Genomic DNA, 14,350 nt, shown 5'->3' on the forward strand with positions numbered 1-14,350 from the left:
ACTGAAGAAGTCTGTGAAAATGGGCATTTACACAGCATAGTTAACACCTCCAGCAAAGGGCAAATGCCCACAGTGCACAGACAAGCCACTGATGTTATTTCAATGATGGGAATTGTCAAGGCTATGGTTTTTCCTGTGGTCATGTATGGATATGAGAGTTGGACTGTGAAGAAGGCTGAGCGCCGAAGAATTGATGCTTTTGAACTGTGGTGCTGGAGAAGACTCTTGAGAGTCCCTTGCACTGCAAGGAGATCCAACCAGTCCATCCTAAAGGAAATCAGTCTTGGGTGTTCATTGGAAGGAATGATGCTAAAGCTGAAGCTCCAGTACTTTGGCCACCTCATGCGAAGAGTTGACTCATTGGAAAAGACTCTGATGCTGGGAGGGATTGGGGGCAGGAGGAGAAGGGGATGACAGAGGATGAGATGGCTGGATGGCATCACTGACTCGATGGATGTGAGTCTGAGTGAACTCTGGGAGTTGGTGATGGACAGGGAGGCCTGGCGTGCTGCAATTCACGGGGTCGCAGAGAGTCAGACACGACTGAGCGACTGAACTGAACTGATATGCTTTGGAGAAGTAAATGGCAACCCACTCCAGTGTTCTTGCCTGGAGAATCCCAGGGACGGGGGAAGCCTCGTAGGCTGCCGTCTATGGGGTCACACAGAGTTGGACACGACTGAAGCGACTTAGCAGCAGCAGCAGCAGCAATACGGAAGTTTGGTATCCAAAGACCCTGAGTCCAGGCCAGTCTGCACCCAAATCTCAGGCAGGAAGGAGCTGACCGCCTGCAGAAATCACCACCCACCTGAGGAACCCCGGTAGACTGTACAATTTTAAACACTTTACAAAGGAAATACAGTTCTAACTCCTGCTTGAATAAATATTCCGACAGGCATTCTGCACGCTATACCCAAGATGATGGCGATAACGCTTTCATCCCAAAGACCCCGGACTGTTCAGCCTTGGGTCTCCAGTGGCTTCTGTCAGCCGACAACAAAAACACAGGGTCTGTGATCTCGGCTGACGATTCAAGGCAGAGAGATGAGGAACCATGAGTGAAGGAGAGGAGCTTCAGGGACGACATGGTGCCACCCGACCCAGTCTCAGAGCGCCTGCCACATGGGGCCGCCAGCGGCCCTCTGCGCTTCGGGGGCAGCTCCACGACCTGCTTCTCTATCGGAGAACTGAAGCCATGCAGCACTGCCCACCAGCAATGGCGCGGACAACCCACTGACGCGTGGAGAAGCCAAAGAGAAGTGCCCTCCACGAGCGGGCTCCACGGCGCTGGCCCCAGGCGAGGACCCCGCAGAGCAGTGCCGGCCACGAGGACTGACTGGGGAGGGGTCTCGGCCAGGCACAGGGCGTGGCAGGGCCTCCTGTCACAGGTGACAGAGGGCTCACCAGCCCTGCTCCGGAGCACTGCACACCCCCTGCGGCGTTCAGTCTTCCACAGCAAAGCTGCAGACAAGGCCTGGGCCCCTGAGCCTGAGGCCATTCCCCTCCCAGTCTGCCTGAGACAGAACCACCCCCTGATCAAGGGGACTGACCGAAGGGCTGAGCAGCACTTTGTGGCCCAGGGCCTGGCCCAGGACACCAAGGGCAGGGCACAGGGGGTGGGAGTGCGGCCCGCGGGCAGGAGGCCACCGGGCAGGCCCCGCTAAAGCAGCCCCAAGAAAGTCCTTGCTGGGGTGTTTGCTGTCCTAACAGTGGAGTAGTCCAGGTGAACGCAGCCCTGCGCAGACCCCAGTGCCGAGGCGCACGGCTCCGGGCCTACCTAGCACAGAGCAGGGCTTCTTTTTGCTTCTCCGCCTCCTCTTTCTCGCTGGCTTGATCCAAGGGCTGTCAGGCTTCCCCTTCCTCTTGAGGAACTTCTTCTTGACGCTGGACTCTGAGCTCTGGGGAGGGGGGGAGGGCAGAAATGCAGAGCATGGGCTCCAGGCACAGAGGCTCCGGCTCCTGCCCTGTGGCCAGCACTCACCCGCAAGACCCCGCTCACTCCCAGACGACCCCTTCCAGGTCACATTCTTAGAGATGCCCACGCTTGTCCCTAAACACACTCCAAGCCCGGTTACTTGAGCTTCAGCACAAAAAAAAAGTAAATGGGAGAGTTCTACCAGACACTAATGCAGCTCAGTAAGGGAATCCACTTTCAATCACACACACCCACTCGCTTTGCTCAAGAGAAAAGGAACAAAGCCTCGGTCTGCTTCAAGTCTACGTCCAAACGAGCCAGAACCCAGAGAACAAGCAGAGACTGTCACTGCTTATGGCACGTCACGATTCCTGAGTGTCCGCATCTCACACCTCCACGCAGGCAGGATCTAACTGCCTCGAGCCAGACAGACAGAAAGCCAGCCCACAGAACACGCTGCCAAGTCTAACGCGCCCCGCTGGCCGTGGATGAGGAGACACTTAAGGGCCTGTGCTGGCGAGACCCTGAGACACGGCGGCGGCTCAGCGCCGGCGCGAGAGCCTGATCCCGGAGCCGGGCCCCGGCGTCCCGTGCCTTCGCGCAGCGCCCAGGGAGGAGCGCGAGCCCCACGGCACCAGGGCCAGCCCCAGGGAGACACATGCCTCACCACAGCGCCGCCCTCGCGCCCTGCTCTCAGCCCGCACGTGGCCACCGTCTCCCTCTGAGACCTACCCTGGCTGGACAGACACGGCCAGGAGCTCCCCGAGCCCCGCCGGCCCAGCCGAGCCGCCGACCCCGCCCTCGGCTGAGCCCCGCCCCGCCGGCCCGGAGGCCCCTCCCGGCCCCGCGCACAGCCGCTCCACGGGCACGTCCCCAGGGCGCGCGCCACGCGTGCACGCGGGAGTTACCAGGTCGGACTCGTCCCCGTCCTCCTCCTCGTCTGCAGTGCCGGCCGACTCCTGCTCCTCTTCAGACTCGCCGTCCACCTGAGCAGCCACGCGGGGGCCCAAGAGAGAAGAGAAGCCAGTGAGACCCTCTGGGCGCAGGCACCCGGACCCCCGTGCCGAGGGGCTGCTGGGGCGCCCGCGTGCCCGCTCCACACCGAGGGCCCAGCTGGGGGGCGGCCCTGGCGTGGAGGAGGGCATCAACTGTACACGGATCAATGCGCGTGGCAGACAGCAATTAGAAAGGACCAGCGCACTCAGCACACACGAGCACAAAGCGCAAAACCGACCCGCCCCCGCCGAGGGCCCAGGCCACGGCCCCAGGCTGCAGCTGACGCTCAGACCCCTTCCAGGCGGGCACGCGCGCCCAGCCTCCGGCGGCAGCCCCCGGCAGGCTTCTCTGAGTCCCTTCTTCTAAGGAGAAGCATGTTGCAGAATCCCTCCCGTCACAGAACAGAGGTGCCCGTGCTCACCGCCCCTACTCGCAGTGGCCCTGAAGCCTGTGTGCACCTGCGCCCGCCTCTGCCCTGCACACACGCAAGACTTTCCCCCCCCCCAAGGGAAACAGTAGATACGGGCTCCCACCGCAGCCGGCGCTGGGGGAGGGGGGTGCCCACAGCCCTGGGCTCTCCCGGCCCTGCCCCTCTGTTTCTCCCTCCGAGTCCGGGAGACCACACCCCTGGCCCATATCTCCCCTGGGTCCCTGCTTTCTAGTAACTGGGAGCTACACACCCACAGGAGAGATCTCCTCTGCCTGCTAAACACACGCCCAACATTTTCCTACCAAGTCTTACGGGCTTTGCTTCTCCTCTTTCTTTTTATATAAAACTTCTGAGATTCCAACCAGAGGAGCCAGGCCTCTCCACTCCCCCATTCACGGCTTCTGGGCTCGTGTCTTACGCCAGCAAGCCTTCATCTGAGATTAGAAACGTGGTTTCCAAAGCTTTTTCCCACAGCTAAGTGTTTTAACTCTTTTCTTAAGGCATGAGCCCTCGTCCCTCCCCTGGAGGCATGGTCTTAACTGCTGGACCACCAGGGAAGTCCCCGTGTGGGCCTTTCAAATCTTCCGGAATTTGCTTCTTAAGTAACAGGTCTCTGATCTATACCTACCCTTGTACACAGTGGTCTGAGTGTGCTCAGAACCGTGATATCACCACCCCGTGTGTCTGGAATGGAGCCCACGTCTCCTGTGCCCCAGGACCCGCTCATCGGCCTCCACTCTGCTGCCAGTCATCCCGGTAACATTCACTGAGAAGCTCACGGCTCTGCCCCCAGCTGGAAGCCCAGCTCTGACAGTGGCCGCCCCGTGTGGTGCCTGCCCGGCCCCACCAAGCCCCGTCCTGCCAACCCCACCCCTGTTCCTGCCGTGACACCCCCACATCAGCTGGCCCCACCGAAGGTCCTGTGAGGATTCTGATGAATTTAAGGATAACACAGGGCAAGAGAAACTACACAAGGGATCTCCTCACTCGGACAAACTATGGGTCATTCCGTGAACTCACGTCTCTTTAAACCTCTCTCAGCAAAGTTGTACGACTTCCCCCCTACGGGTCACAGCCGACTCTCGTGAAGGTTACTGCTAGGCACTCTGGCGGTGTCACAGGATGGCAGCTGCCTGGGGGTGACGCTGGCGCTGTGTTCCGAGTCCTCAGCTGCCGAGGCCGCCCCAGGACCGTCGGGAGCGGCAGCCCCCGCACAGAGGCCCGGCCGCGCCGTCCTGACCTCCCCGGTCGTAAACGCCAGCCGGCGTCCTGGGCGTCCTGCTGACAGGCTGTCCGCACGTTCCCCGACTGGCAGGACCACCCACGCTCGGCTAACCGGCTACAGTGCCTGCTCAGCTGGTTTCCTTGGACACTTTAGATGAGGATTATATTGTCAGCAAACTCTCTCCCTTGTCCTTTTAAATATTAGTGCTCCCTTCCGGCTTTCACCTCACAGCTTCGCAGCAAGAATGACCAGCTCGGAGCGTCCGTGTGAGGGGGGACGGGGGCTACTGCCGCTCTTCAGTCGCTGAGTCGGGTTTAACTCTTTGCGACCCCGTGGACTGTAGCCCACCAGGCTCCTCTAGCCATGGGATCTCCCAGACAGGAACCCTGGAGTGGGCTGCCACTCCCTTCCCCGGGGGTCTCCCTGACCTGGCGGCCACACTGGGGTCTGCTGCGTCAGCAGGCGGGCCCTGACCGCGGCTGTCCTTCACTCGTGTTTGTGACGGTTTAAAACTTCCGCCGACACATACCACTTTCTCCTGGCACCTTTAGTCAGCTTTGTTTAAATAGCTTTAAATTTCACTGGGTAGTTTTTTACTTTAAAAACAGTGAGCAATGTAACTACCCACTAAAACAGGCAGATTAACAGCTTCTAAAACCCCTGCTGCAGGACTGTCAAGGGAGGAGTAGGGGTCAGTGGACGAGAATCCCCACGGCGGCCGCAGGGACCAGCTGAGGCCTGGAGAAGGGCAGGGAGGGCAGCAGCGTGGCGGTGTCCGGGACGCAGACCAATGGGCACCCGCGGGGCCGTGGCAGGCAGAGGCCACACGGGGCAGGGGCCCAGCCAGCAGGCCAGAGCGCCAGGGACAGCGCACCCTCCCGCCCCGTCCACCCAGTGCTGAGACCAGGGCACCGAGCGTCGGTCACCAGTGAGGAGCAGGGGGCAGCGTGCCGGCCGCGGGCACAGGGGCTCCTTTCCTACAGATCGCTCTCGTAAGAAGACCAACCACACAGATTAATAGCTGAGTTCCCAGCAGACATTTCACAAGAGAAGGCGTCCACATGGCAAACGCTCCAGGACGCCCCCAACCTTCTCGGGGGCCAGAACTGTGGTGTGGATGCGCTCAGCCCAAGGCCCACGTGAAGCGCGCAGCCCCCCGGCGGGTGGAGAGCACAGCGACAGCCGGGCTGGAGGGGGCAGCCCCACGCCGCCCCCAGCGCCCCTCCTCCCCCAGAGACTCCTCAGAAAGCCAAGGGCTTGGGGACAGCTGGCCGGGGACACAGGCGCAGCAAGGCTTCCGCAGAGGAGAATGAGAAAGGCAAGGGAGCCCCAGCGCCGAGACGGCCCCGCAGGGGCTCGGGGACCCCGGGCCACCTTCAGACACCCTCACACGACAATACGGAGGAACCAACAGCACGGGCGAACCCCCCAGCCACACCTGAGTCACCGGCTCCACTCAGAAACAGGGGCGCCTCGGCCCCGCCCTGCAGGCTGACCCGCGCCCCGGCCCGTCCACGCGGCAGCAGGCCAGACCCCAGGACACGGCCTCCAGCAGGTCCTGGGACGGGGCCCACCCCGTCCCTCTGAGGCGTGGCTGTGACTGGCAGACGGACACTGAACTCAGCGTTTAAGCACATTCCGTCTCAGGCCCGGCCCGTGTGCCTCTCGTCTCCCCGTCTCTGAAGAGCCGCACGTAGACCCACCGCAGTCTGTTACCATCACTGGCCTATGCAGACCTGCCCCCACCATCTTACTTCATTTTCCACATTTTCTTCTTGATTTTGCTTTTGTTTTCCTGATTCTTCTGTTAGCTTGATACTCATTTGATTTTTCCCCCTTTGTATTAACGTCTAGACAGTGTTACTGAGTGTCTAGATTCTTCCTGGAGGAGGAGGACTTCCATCAACACTGAGAATCCAGAGACAGACTTGGATCCCAGCGCCGCGTGCGAGCGACACGGGCGGTCTCGTCGCCAGGGGAGCAACGGCCGCCGGCGGCCTTGCGGCCTGGAGCCCGGCCCCGGGGCCCGCCGAGCCAGCCTCACTGAGGCGGCCCCTCCCCGTGCGCCCACCGGCTTTGGCTCTGCCTCACGTTTCATCACAAATTCAGTGTGAATCGAACAATCACACATAGAACACTGAGCAATGAAAAAACAAGAGATAGCTTACATCGATTTATGCAGAATCGCCAAGGACAAAGGCCTGTACGTTGGAATTAGAACCCAGGACCCAGAAATCACGCAGAAGCAGCCTAGTGTCCCTGAGCTCTGGTATCAAAGCCAAGGCTGGCAGCCTAGTCCTTCGAGCCACTGGTCAGCAATGCACGCACACCACACTGCCCCGGCCACAGGCATGCAGAGAGGGGGTCACATAACAAATCCTGATGGCTAGTGACCGTGAGGGGCTGCCTGGCCCACCTGGAACAAAACACAGAGGTGCAGGGACACGCTGACACAAGTCCGCACCTTCCCACGCACTGCAGCCAGCGCCCTGGGGACATCCACGACCCACCGAAGGGGACAATCGTGCCCCGAGTGTCCCGTGACAACAGGAAATGGCTCGGGGAGGAGGGAGCAGGGGGCAGACAACACCTGCTGAGGGGCCCAGAGAAGCGCACGGTGCCATGAGGAGGGACCTGGGCACCCAGGGTCTGACCCCACTGCAGGCAGCACAGGCCTGAGAGCGCGCCCTCCAAACACCACTCTAGGGGCCAGGAGGGGCTTCCCTGGTGGCTCAGCCAGTGAAGAACCCGCCTGCAATGCGGGAGACCTGGGCTCAATCCCTGGGTCGGGAAGATCCCCTGGAGAAAGGAAAGGCTGCCCACTCCAGTGTTCTGGCCTGGAGAACTGCATGGACTGTGTCCCACTGGGTCACCAACAGTCGGATACAACTGAGCAACCTCTCTCTCTCTCTCTCTCTCTCTCTCTCTCACACACACACACACACACACACACGGGCTAGGCTGAGCAACCTTCTCTCTCTCTCTCTCTCACACACACACACACATACACACGGGCTAGGCTGAGCAACCTCTCTCTCTCTCACACACACACATACACACACACACACACACACACGGGCTAGGCTGAGCAACCTTCTCTCTCTCTCTCTCTCTCTCTCTCTCACACACACACACACACACACACACACACACACACAGAGGCTAGGCTGAGCAACCTCTCTCTCTCTCTCTCTCTCTCTCTCTCACACACACACACACACACGGGCTAGGCTGAGCAACCTTCTCTCTCTCTCTCTCTCACACACACACACACACACACACACAGGCTAGGCTGAGCAACCTTCTCTCTCTCTCTCACACACACACACACACACACACACACACACGCACTAGGAAACTGCTTCCTCCTATGATCCTACAGGAGAGAGAAAAAATAGCAAATGGTATCTTAAGTGATTTTAAAATTTAAATCTCTAGTGTTAGCATTTTCTACCAATTTATTTTTGAATAATTACACCTCAGGGGCTGGGACAACATTTAAAATTTTGCCCCCAAACCTCCTGGACAAGTAGAACTGGCCTAAGTGGCCACAGTGATTCTCAAAGTTAAGCAACACCAGAAAAAGACAAGGGAACATCTCTTTCTGCTCCACTGACTACACTAAGGCCTGTGACTATCCGCATCACAACAAGCCGAAACACTCTTCAAGAGATGGGCACACCAGACCGCCTGAGCTGCCTCCTGAGACACGTGTAGCAGGTCAAGAAGCAGCAGTTAGAACGAGACAGGGGACAGTGGACTGGTTCAAAGCTGGGCAAGGAGCGCGTCAAGGCTGTACAGTGTCATCCTGCTTACTCACGTGCACAGCGCATCAGGCTTGGCTGGGTGACTCACAAGATAGCACCAAGCATGCTGGGAGGAACATCAACAACCTCAGGTATGCAGATGATACCACGCGAATGGCAGAAAGCAAAGAGGATCTAAAGAGCCTCTTGATGAGGGTCAAAGGCGAGGCTAAACATGCTGGCTTAAAGCCAAGACCGTGGCATCTGACCCCATCACTCCACAGCAAACAGATGGCGAAAGTGGGAACAGTGGCAGCCTGTATTTTCTTGAACTCCCAAACCACTGTGGATGGTGACTGCAGCCATGAAACTAGGAGACACCTGCTCGCTGGAAGAAAAGCTATGGCAGATGTAGGCTGAGCGTTAAACAGCAGGGGCACCGCTTTGCCGACAAAGGTCCATAAAGGCAAAGGTATGGTTTTTCCCGTAGTCATGTACCGATGTGGACCACAAAGAAGGCTGAGTGCTCAAGAACTGATGCTTTGAAACTGTGGTGCTGGAGAAGACTCTTGACAGTCCCTTGGACAGCAAGGAGATCAGTCAGTCCTAAAGGAAAGCAATCCCAAATATTCACCGGAACGACTGATGCTGACGCTGAAGCTCCAGCACCCTGGCCACCCGATGCAAAGAGCCGACACACTGGGAAAGACCCTGATGCTGGGAAAGACCCTGATGCTGGGAAAGACCCTGATGCTGGGAAAGACCCTGATGCTGGGAAAGACTGAGGGCAGCCCGAGAGGCGGGCAACAGAGGACGAGACGGTTGGACGGCACCATCGACGCCATGGACATGAGTATGAACAAACCCCGGGAGACAGTGGAGGGCGGGAGCCTGGCTCGCAGCAGTCCACAAGGTCGCAAAGGACCGGATACGACTGAGCGAGCAATGGGGCACTCCCGAACTCCAGAGGCTGAAAGAAAACCCTTCACACACATCAAAATACACCCACGGGGCTACCGCAAAGTGCAAAAGGCAGCCGACAAAATCGTACGCTTCCAGAAAGTCGCTGCTGCCAAGCTCACCGCCTCGTCTCTGCCCACCCTTAGTTCAGAGGAGCTCGTCAGACACGGCGTCTGTTTCACCCAAAGATGGCCCAGGGTTTCCTCAGACGCACCGGACACACAGCGGTGACGGGAAACCCAGGGCTCTGCACCTGCCTGACTCTCAGCCACGGCCGCTGCTGCTCCTCCAACTCGTCCGTCCCCCGACCAGAAGGCCCGGACACCGAGAGCCGCTCTGCCCAGATCTCCTCCCGCTGCCCGTGGGGACCCCCGCACCACCCCGGACGGCGCACCGCCAGGACCACCACTCTGCACACCCGACCGCCCCACAGGCCTGCCACAGCTAGGCACTCGCCCCTCCGGGAGAACGGAGTCCCCACCTGCAGGAAGCCCGCACCCGGGGCAGGTGCCCAGGACACCAAGCCAGGGCCAAGGGTGGGCTGTGCAGGCACTGGGTCGGCACAGCTGGCAGAGCAGTCCTCTACAACACTGTCCCTGTCACTCCAGTGCCTGGAGGCAAGACCCTCACTGCCGGGAGCGCTGCCCAGCAAGACAAGCAGTGCTCTGATGAAAACAGACTGTCCAAAGACCCAAGAGAGACGAAACCTGAGAGTCGCAGCCAGAAGCAAGCAGGGCTTTCTTAAGGCCCCGAAGTGCACACGGCCTCTAGCCCCTCACCCAGGACTGAGGTCGGGTGTGCGTGCCACCCACCTTCTGGCTGCGGTCAGGCGCCAGCACGCCGTCCTTGGAGGCCCTGCCATCCTCAGTGGGGAACGCAGCTGCTGGCGGGCCGCCCTGGTCCTCATCCTCATCCAGCTCCTCCGAGTCGTCCTCCTCCGAGTCCAGGTCCAGGCTCTCACCATTCACGTGGAGGGAGCCGTCACTCAGATCCTTCTCCCCCTGGAAGAGGACAGAGTGGGCATGGCAGGGGCTGCCCTGGAGCAGAGCAGAGAGGCGGAGGGCCCCCCAAGGCCTGGCACACCCCTTACCTTGGAGCCCCCCGTGGAATGAGTTATACTCTTAAACATCTCAATCACCGTCCTCTGCTTCAACACTTTGGTCTTTTTCTTAGGAACCAGGCTATAGGTCCCCATTCTTCGCTTTTTCTTCCGAGATACTGCAGCTGCTAAAACAAAAGGCAAGCAAGCTAAAAAGAAAAAAAAGTCAAAAGGGGACAAGAGAAGAAAAGAAATGCCATTCAAACGTTTTTAAAGGCAGGCTGATCACCAGAATATCATCAGCACCCACAACAGTGTCGTAAGTTGCACAGAGAAAGCAGAAACCCCACCACGGACCACGCGATCTGTTCACAAGGGACACTGAGCCGCGCAGAGGGCACTCGCGAGCCGGCTGTGGCAGACAGGCCCTGGTCACCAGGACCCTCCGTCCTCGGTCAGAACCCCACGACTGCTCAGCGGCCTGTCCCTGCACACGAGGGCGGGCGGACAGGCCAGGAGCAGGGCTTCCAGGCAAGTGCAGCAGCCGCAGGACCAGGCAGGGGCGGGAGGGCTTGTGGCCACTGACGATGTTCTGGGCAAGGCAGCCCCGGGTTCACTGCTTTGGAATGAAGGTCCCTACGATGTTTTCTTTTTGTAAGAAGTTTCAAGAATTGTTTTTTTAAAAAATCTGAAAACCACTGCTTTCACATGGAGGAACTCCTCCAAAGGACAGGGAGAAATGCCTTACGTTTAAGTTCTATGAAACACGGGAAGGGGACGCTGGAGAAAAAGACGGCTGTTCATACAGGGGCCAGGACACAAGAGCCGTCAGCACGCAGCCTGCAGGGGAGCGCATGGAGACACGATACCATCCACGCACGCGACGGGCACAGGCGAGCCCCGAGCAGGCCTCCCGGCGATCTTGGGAGGCAGGCAGGTTGTGAGCTTCATGCAAATCTGGAGTTTTCCCAGCATGTGCTGAGGCTGAACAGCACACACAGGCCCTCCAGGGTTCTCACCACTGTGACTTTAAGTGGGAACAAGAAGGGACAACTTGAAATCGTGATTGTCCCGGGCAAGTCTAACACGGACAGGAGGTGGCACAGAAGGAGAGGAGGCGTTTTTGAAGGACCAGGCCACACGGGCACCGTCAAAATCAGCCACGGCCACGCGGCAGAAAGGCCACGGGCAGAGCAGGGGAAACTGTGCCCCCCGAGGAGCAGGGCCACAGGCTGCAGGAGGGTCTGGGCACCAAGAGATATTCACAATCCTGAGCCTGTGGGGCCCCATCTTCCGCCTGCAGAGAAGGCAGGAAGGGCTCCCGTGGGAAAGTACTACAGTCTAAGCGTTTCTGCTTAGAGAGCTTGTCCTGAACGGATGAGGAAGTGACAGAGCTCAAACGGAGACAGTCCAAACTCTCCCCACCCCTACGCTCTCCCCTCCCCACCAGCACCACTGGGCTTGCAGGGTCTTACTTCCCTGACCAGGGATTGAACCCGCGCCCTCAGCAGTGAAAGCATCAAATCCTAACCCCTGGACCGCGAGGAAGTCCCCGATCTTTGCTTTTCAACAGAAGCACCAGCTCCTGACATTGTTGCCAAGCCCCACACACACACAGGTGCCGCTTCACAGAGAGCTGCCGGTCCATCTGGCTGAGACTCTATCATTACTTAACAATAATACCGAGGGGTGGTGGGAAGACAGACTGACCCTGCTTTCTAACCAACCACTGCATTTCAACAAACAGAACGTGAGCTCCCTGGTGACAAGGCTGGGCCCAGGACCAGGAAGGACAAGACGGGCCTGGTCTACCTGGAGGAGGCAGGAAGTCCTCAGAAGCGAGGGGACTCAGGAGCCAGCCTAGCATGACAGTGATGGACAGGAGACGCACAGGAGGGCCCACGAGCTGAGACAGAGGCACAGCTGGAGAGGGAAGCCCTTCACTGCCCCAGAAGCTCCAGGGAAGGCGGGAGGGGACGACAGAGAGGGAGGCCGCGCTGGGCGGTCAGTCCCGGAGGATGTCCCCAGACGCCCATGCCACCGAGCGGGAGGAACGGACCACACAGTCCTTTAGGCCCCACCTCCTGAGACACACAGGATGGTGACCCGGGGGTCCCCACCCCCAGGGGGACACAGCGAGGACATGGGCCTCGGGGGCGGTCCAGAAGACAGCTGAGACCGCAGGGACGCTCCAGGGGACGGCGGGAAACACCTGGCCAGAAGCACCTCCCAGGCGGCCATGTGAGAGGGCGCCACGCGGCGCAAGCACGCAGCACGGGGCCCAGGCCTGCACTGCCATAGCGGCCAGAGGCGAGCGCCCCCGCTGGGTGACTGCGCCCGTGGCGAGACGGGGGCTCCGCCACAGAGACCCGGGTCTGAAATCAATCTACTGACAGGCAACGCGAGGACGCCCCAGCCAGCACCGGGGGCCCCTCGCAGTCGGAGTGCCCCGCGCCTGCAAGCCCAGGCCTGGCGGAGAGCCCATCTGTCCCGAGAAGTGCAGTCTCCAGAGGGAGCGGGCTCCAGGGCTCTCCCCCCGCAGCCCCCCAGGAGCCATCCCTTCTCCAGGAAGGCCCACCAGGGACCCGGCGTGCCCACCTCCAACGCAGGAGGGGCCGGCCCACGCACCGGGCCCCGGCACTCAGCCCCTGAACTGACCGCCACCCCAGACCTAGAGCGCCCACCCCACCGAACCACGGCCGCAGACCGTCCGCCTGAAAGCGACCTTCGTCGGGGAGCTGGAGGGCGGCGGAGGCAGCGACGCGGGCCGGGCGAGGGCGGAGCCGGCGGACACCCCGGAGCGCGGCGGGCCCCTTGTACCTGTCTGGGCCTTCGCGGTGGCCACGTAGCATTGGTTCTGAGGTAGCGACTGGTGAAGGGACGGGAAGGGGGGTGAAAGCTGCTGGCGTGCAGACTCCGAGGCGCCCCTGCTCAGCTCCTCTTTCGGCTCCTCGCGGTCGCGGGCATCCCGGCCTTCCCTGGGGTCCTTACTCGCCGCGGGCTTCAAAACAGAGACAGCCAACAATGACACACAGGCGGCAGTGATGCTCGACCAACAGACACGCGACTGACAGACACACGGGCGGCCCCGACATACAGCCGACACCGACGCACAGGCAGAGACGAGCCGGCGGCAGAGACACCGGCGGCAGAGACACCGGCGGCAGCGACGCACAGCCGGCAGACGCACCGGCGCGCAGGCCGGCGGCACAGGAGCAGCCGCCTCCGTCCCCAGCCCCAGCGCGCTGGCGGCGCGGGGGAGAGCAGGGTCTGTGTCTCCAGGGGAAGCGGCAGCGAGCTGGCCAGCCTGTGGCCCGGGCGACGTGTGTGACTCGCGAGAGACGCCCCAGAAGCTCTGAGGAAGCGCCTTCCCCTCGGGGCGCTCCCCCAGAGGGCTTCACCCCACGGCTTCACCACGCCACGCCTTAAGGTTCTTTTGCTGAGTTTTACCCACTTCCTCAGTGTCCTGGCCTCAGCCTTCCCGGGCGAGGTCAACGCCGGCACCCCCACCTTCACTCCAGACGCCACGCACGTGCCCCCACCGCACGCGCCCCGAGTGGCCGGCAGCCTTCGGACGGCCGACCTCGGCCCGACGCGGCTGAACTGCAGGCGCCTGCACCCACAGCAGGCGCACGCCCTCAAGACACAGGGCTGGGAAACGGGGCAGCCGCCTGCAAAAGGGTGCACGCAGGGGACCCTCGCCTTACTCCACTGACAGGTGAACTCAACGCGTCAAAGGCCTCAACAAGGAAACTTGTAGGGAAAACAAGGCGGAAGAGTCACAGCACTGGGCTTGGGGACGCCCCCTTCGATGTTACAAGGGCACAGGCAACAAACGGAAAAAAGATACATCAGACTTTAGTAAAAACAAAAATTTCTTACAGATCAAAACTACCACGAGATAGCCCCTAATGTCTGACAGAATGGCCATTATCCCAAGATGGCAAATCACAAACGCTGGAGAGGACGTGGAGAAAACGGAATCCCAGCACCCAGCAACGGGAACGCCAACTGGTGCAGATACTACAGGGGCTCCTCA

General features: G+C 60.3%; 1 protein-coding gene across 9 annotated transcripts in view; it reads right to left on the reverse strand.

The window, feature by feature from the left end:
• The window catches only part of EHMT1 (euchromatic histone lysine methyltransferase 1), a 108,681-nt gene that overhangs the window by 39,416 nt on the left and 54,915 nt on the right, over positions 1-14,350 (reverse strand). For 3 of the 9 annotated variants that reach the window (XM_069579583.1, XM_069579587.1, XM_069579589.1), the window contains 5 exons: positions 13,132-13,312; positions 10,363-10,520; positions 10,085-10,273; positions 2,824-2,901; positions 1,778-1,898 (listed from right to left, as the gene is read on the reverse strand). In XM_069579583.1, the coding sequence (XP_069435684.1) occupies positions 1,778-1,898; positions 2,824-2,901; positions 10,085-10,273; positions 10,363-10,520; positions 13,132-13,312 (727 nt within the window). The remainder of the gene's footprint in view (positions 1-1,777; positions 1,899-2,823; positions 2,902-10,084; positions 10,274-10,362; positions 10,521-13,131; positions 13,313-14,350) is intronic. The other 6 variants (XM_069579585.1, XM_069579588.1, XM_069579590.1 and 3 more) reach the window with 2 other exon arrangements.

This window comes from Ovis canadensis, chromosome 3, assembly GCF_042477335.2.
Source record: "Ovis canadensis isolate MfBH-ARS-UI-01 breed Bighorn chromosome 3, ARS-UI_OviCan_v2, whole genome shotgun sequence".
In the NCBI taxonomy this organism is placed as follows: Eukaryota; Metazoa; Chordata; class Mammalia; order Artiodactyla; family Bovidae; genus Ovis; species Ovis canadensis.